Source organism: Oncorhynchus nerka, unplaced genomic scaffold, assembly GCF_034236695.1.
Source record: "Oncorhynchus nerka isolate Pitt River unplaced genomic scaffold, Oner_Uvic_2.0 unplaced_scaffold_3353, whole genome shotgun sequence".
NCBI lineage: Eukaryota > Metazoa > Chordata > Actinopteri > Salmoniformes > Salmonidae > Oncorhynchus > Oncorhynchus nerka.
This window is the reverse complement of record NW_027037942.1, coordinates 1-4,950: the sequence shown is the minus strand read 5'-3', so window position 1 is coordinate 4,950 and position 4,950 is coordinate 1. Positions and strand designations below refer to the sequence as shown.

The 4,950-nt window shown below is 50.7% G+C and overlaps 1 protein-coding gene across 1 annotated transcript; it reads left to right on the top strand.

Moving 5' to 3' along the window:
* Nucleotides 1-1,566: 1,566 nt before the first annotated feature.
* Nucleotides 1,567-3,413, top strand: LOC135566783 (keratin-associated protein 10-7-like; the record flags this gene model as incomplete). Its single annotated transcript, XM_065014395.1, has 8 exons — nt 1,567-1,698; nt 1,831-1,953; nt 2,114-2,214; nt 2,336-2,441; nt 2,537-2,701; nt 2,810-2,844; nt 2,969-3,139; nt 3,272-3,413. Coding segments are annotated over 8 exons (975 nt in total), but the record flags the coding sequence as incomplete, so codon positions are not given.
* Between the last annotated feature and the right edge of the window lie 1,537 nt (nt 3,414-4,950).

Here is a 4,950-nt window from a genome sequence, read left to right as displayed (position 1 = left end):
ACGAAATACGATAATTACACAATTATCTATGATACAAAGACGGCTATGTAGCTAGCTAAGAAGAAATTGCTAAGATTAGACAAATCAAACCGTTGTACTATAATGAAATGTAATACTACCTGCGGACCGAGTGCGGATGCGACCGCTCGCTCCAACCCGGAAGTAAAAAAAAACATAGGGTTTTGTTCACTCTACTCCCTTCATACCATAGGGTTCTGTTCACTCTACTCCCTTCATACCATAGGGTTCTGTTCACTCTACTCCCTTCATACCATAGGGTTCTGTTCACTCCTTCATACCATAGGGTTCTCCCTTCATACCATAGGGTTCTAGGGTTCTGTTCATCCTTCATACCATAGGGTTCTGTTCATCCTTCATACCATAGGGTTCTGTTCACTCTACTCCCTTCATACCATAGGGTTCTGGTCATCCTTCATACCATAGGGTTCTGTTCACTCTACTCCCTTCATACCATAGGGTTCTGGTCATCCTTCATACCATAGGGTTCTGTTCATCCTTCATACCATAGGGTTCTGTTCATCCTTCATACCATAGGGTTCTGTTCATCCTTCCTTCATACCATAGGGTTCTGTTCATCCTTCATACCATAGGGTTCTGGTCATCCTTCATACCATAGGGTTCTGTTCATCCTTCATACCATAGGGTTCTGTTCATCCTTCATACCATAGGGTTCTGTTCACTCTACTCCCTTCATACCATAGGGTTCTGTTCATCCTTCATACCATAGGGTTCTGTTCACTGTACTCCCTTCATACCATAGGGTTCTGTTCATCCTTCATACCATAGGGTTCTGTTCACTCTACTCCCTTCATACCATAGGGTTCTGTTCACTCTACTCCCTTCATACCATAGGGTTCTGTTCATCCTTCATACCATAGGGTTCTGTTCATCCTTCATACCATAGGGTTCTGTTCATCCTTCATACCATAGGGTTCTGTTCACTCTACTCCCTTCATATCATAGGGTTCTGTTCACTCTACTCCCTTCATACCATAGGGTTCTGTTCATCCTTCATACCATAGGGTTCTGTTCACTCTACTCCCTTCATACCATAGGGTTCTGGTCATGACTAGTGCACTATATAGAGGACAGGGTGTCATTAGGGACTCAGTCCAGGAGACTGTCTGTAGAGAATAAGGGGGGCCAGTTGTTCATTGGGAAACTGCTCTGTAGCCAAGCAGATGGCTGACCGGGTTGGAAACACCAAGTTTGAACATTCCTGGATATTTATGACCTGTTATACACACACACGCACACACACACGTACACACACACACACTCATATATGCACGGACATACTGCACACACACACTCATGAACATACAGACATGCAATGTGTTTGCCATTCCAACTCTACTGTAAGTTATTGATCGTCCACTTAGAGAAATATATGCTTTACATCATTCAAATGACTGGATCATTAAACAGACAGTTCTGTTCTCTGAGACCCAGTTCTGTTCTCCCTGTGAGACCCAGTTCTGTTCTCCTGTGAGACCCAGTTCTGTTCTCCCTGTGAGACCCAGTTCTTCTCCCTGTGAGACCCAGTTCTGTTCTCCTGTGAGACCCAGTTCTGTTCTCCCTGTGAGACCCAGTTCTGTTCTCCCTGTGAGACCCAGTTCTGTTCTCCCTGTGAGACCCAGTTCTGTTCTCCCTGTGAGACCCAGTTCTGTTCTCCCTGTGAGACCCAGTTCATTCTGTGAGACCCAGTTCTCCCTGTGAGACCCAGTTCTGTTCTCCCTGTGAGACCCAGTTCTTGAGACCCAGTTCTGTTCTCCTGTGAGACCCAGTTCTGTTCCCTGTGAGACCCAGTTCTGTTCTCCTGTGAGACCCAGTTCTGTTCTCCCTGTGTGGCCCAGTTCTGTTCTCCCTGTGAGACCCAGTTCTGTTCTCCCTGTGAGACCCAGTTCTGTTCTCCCTGTGAGACCCAGTTCGGTTCACCCTGAGACCCAGTTCTCCCTGTGAGACTCCAGTTCTGCCCAGTTCAGTTCTGCTCTCCTGTGAGACCCAGTTCTGCTCTCCCTGTGAGACCAGTTCTGTTCTGAGACCCAGTTCTGTTCTCCTGTGAGAGTTCTGTTCTCCCTGTGTGACCCAGTTCTGTTCTCCTGTGTGACCCAGTTCTGTTCTCCCTGTGAGTTCTGTTCTCCCTGTGAGACCCAGTTCTGTTCTCCCTGTGAGACCCAGTTCTGTCTCCCTGTGAGACCCAGTTCTGTTCTCCCTGTGTGACCCAGTTCTGTTCTCCTGAGACCCAGTTCTCCCTGTGAAACCCAGTTCTGTTCTCCCGTGAGACCCAGTTCTGTTCTCCTGTGTGACCCAGTTCTGTTCTCCCTGTGAGACCCAGTTCTGTTCTCCCTGTGAGACCCAGTTCTGTTCTCCTGTGGCCCAGTTCTGTTCTCCCTGTGAGACCCAGTTCTGTTCTCCCTGTGAGACCCAGTTCTGTTCTCCCTGAGGCCAGTTCATTCTGTGAGACCCAGTTCTCCCTGTGAGACCCAGTTCTGTTCTCCCCTGTGAGACCCAGTTCTCCCTGTGAGACCCAGTTCTGTTCTCCCTGTGAGACCCAGTTCTGCTCCCTGTGAGACCCAGTTCTGTTCTCCCTGTGAGACCCAGTTCTGTTCTCCCTGTGAGTTCTGTTCTCCTGAGACCCAGTTCTGTTCTCCCTGTGAGACCCAGTTCTGTTCTCCCTGTGAGAGTTCTCCCAGTTCTGTTCTCCCTGTGAGACCCAGTTCTGTTCTCCTGTGAGACCCAGTTCTGTCTCCTGTGAGACCCAGTTCTGTTCTCCTGTGTGACCCAGTTCTGTTCTCCTGTGAGACCCAGTTCTGTTCTCCTGTGAGACCCAGTTCTGTTCTCCTGTGTGACCCAGTTCTGTTCTCCTGACCCCTGTGTGTGACCCAGTTCTGTTCTCCCTGACCCAGTTCTCCCTGTGAGACCCAGTTCTGTTCTCCCTGTGGAGATCCAGTTCTGTTCTCCCCGTGAGACCCAGTTCTGTTCTCCTGTGAGACCCAGTTCTGTTCTCCCTGTGAGACCCAGTCTCCACCAGTTCTGTTCTCCCTGTGAGACCCAGTTCTGTTCTCCCTGTGAGACCCAGTTCTGTTCTCCCTGTGAGACCCAGTTCTGTTCTCCTGTGAGACCCAGTTCTGTTCTCCCTGTGAGACCCAGTTCTGTTCTGACCCAGTTCTGTTCTCCTGACGTTCTGTTCTCCTGTGTGACCCAGTTTCTGTTTCCTGTGAGACCCAGTCTTCCTGTGTGACCCCAGTTCTGTTCTCCCTGTGAGACCCAGTTCTGTTCTCCCTGTGAGACCCAGTTCTGTGAGACCCAGTTCTCCTGTGAGACCCAGTTCTGTTCTCCCTGTGAGACCCAGTTCTGTTTCTCCTGTGAGACCCAGTTCTGTTCTCCCTGTGAGACCCAGACACAGCATTGTATCATCTCTGCCCATCTACATTGGTCTAGTCTCTGTGTTCCCTCTGTGAGTTGCTGACACCATTCTGCACGCAGGTACACACACACTCATACCCACACACACATACACACACACACACACACACACACACACACACACACACACAAACACACACACATACCCAGCTCCTCTAACAACAACTAGTGGTACAGACTGGACTGGGCTGGGAAAATGTCTGGACTGGACTAAACTGGACTGGATTGGACTAGACTGGACTTTGTCTGAGCTGGACTGGGGGAATGTCTGGACTGGACTGGACTACACTGGACTGGACATGGCTGGACTGGGGGAATGTCTGGACTGGACTGGACTAGACTGGATTGGACTAGACTGGACTTTGTCTGAGCTGGACTGGGGGAATGTCTGGACTGGACTAGACTGGACTAGACTGGACTGGGGGAATGTCTGGACTAGACTAGACTGGATTGGACTAGACTGGACTTTGTCTGAGCTGGACTGGGGGAATGTCTGGACTGGACTAGACTAGACTGGGCTGGGCTGGGCTGAGCTAGACTGGACTGGGCTGGGCAAATGTCTGGACTGGACTGGGCTGAGCTAGACTGGACTAGACTGGGCTGGACTGGACTGTGCTGGGCTGGGCTGAGCTAGACTGGACTGGGCTGGGCTGAGCTAGACTAGACTAGACTGGACTAGACTGGACTACACTAGACTAGACTGGACTGGGCTCTTCTCTCTACACTGCAGCATATTCTATGTCCCCAGTTAGAGCTGATACTGGGGGTTTTGTCTGTGTCTGGACATGTCCTTGTCCTAAGAACACACCCTCCTGTAGTCTTGAGTGATCAGGTGCTATAACAGGTATGTGTTGGCCCCACTCAGCCCTGTTACTCTCAGCCCTGTTCCACTCAGCCCTGTTACTCTCAGCCCTGTTCCACTCAGCCCTGTTCCACTCAGCCCTGTTCCACTCAGCCCCTGTTACTCTCAGCCCCTGTTCCACTCAGCCCTGTTCCACTCAGCCCTGTTACTCTCAGCCCTGTTACTCTCAGCCCTGTTCCACTCAGCCCTGTTCCACCAGCCCTGTTCCACCAGCCCTGTTCCACTCAGCTCTGTTACTCCCAGCCCTGTTCCACTCAGCCCCTGTTCCACTCAGCTCTGTTACTCTCAGCCCTGTTCCACTCAGCCCTGTTCCACTCAGCTCTGCTACTCTCAGCCCTGTTCCACTCAGCCCTGTTACTCTCTTCTCTTTTAGCCTGTTCCACTCCTTCTCTTCCGCCAGCCTATTCCCTCAGCCCTATTCCACTCAACTCCTGTGCTCCAACTTCTATTCCACCTCAGCTTATATTCCTCAACTCTGTTACTCGCCTATTTTCCCTCAGCCTGTTCCACTCAGCTCTGTTACTCTCAGCCCTGTTCCACTCAGCCCTGTTCCACTCAGCTCTGTTACTCTCAGCCCTGTTCCACTCAGCCCTGTTCCACTCAGCTCTGTTACTCTCAGCCCTGTTCCACTCAGCCCT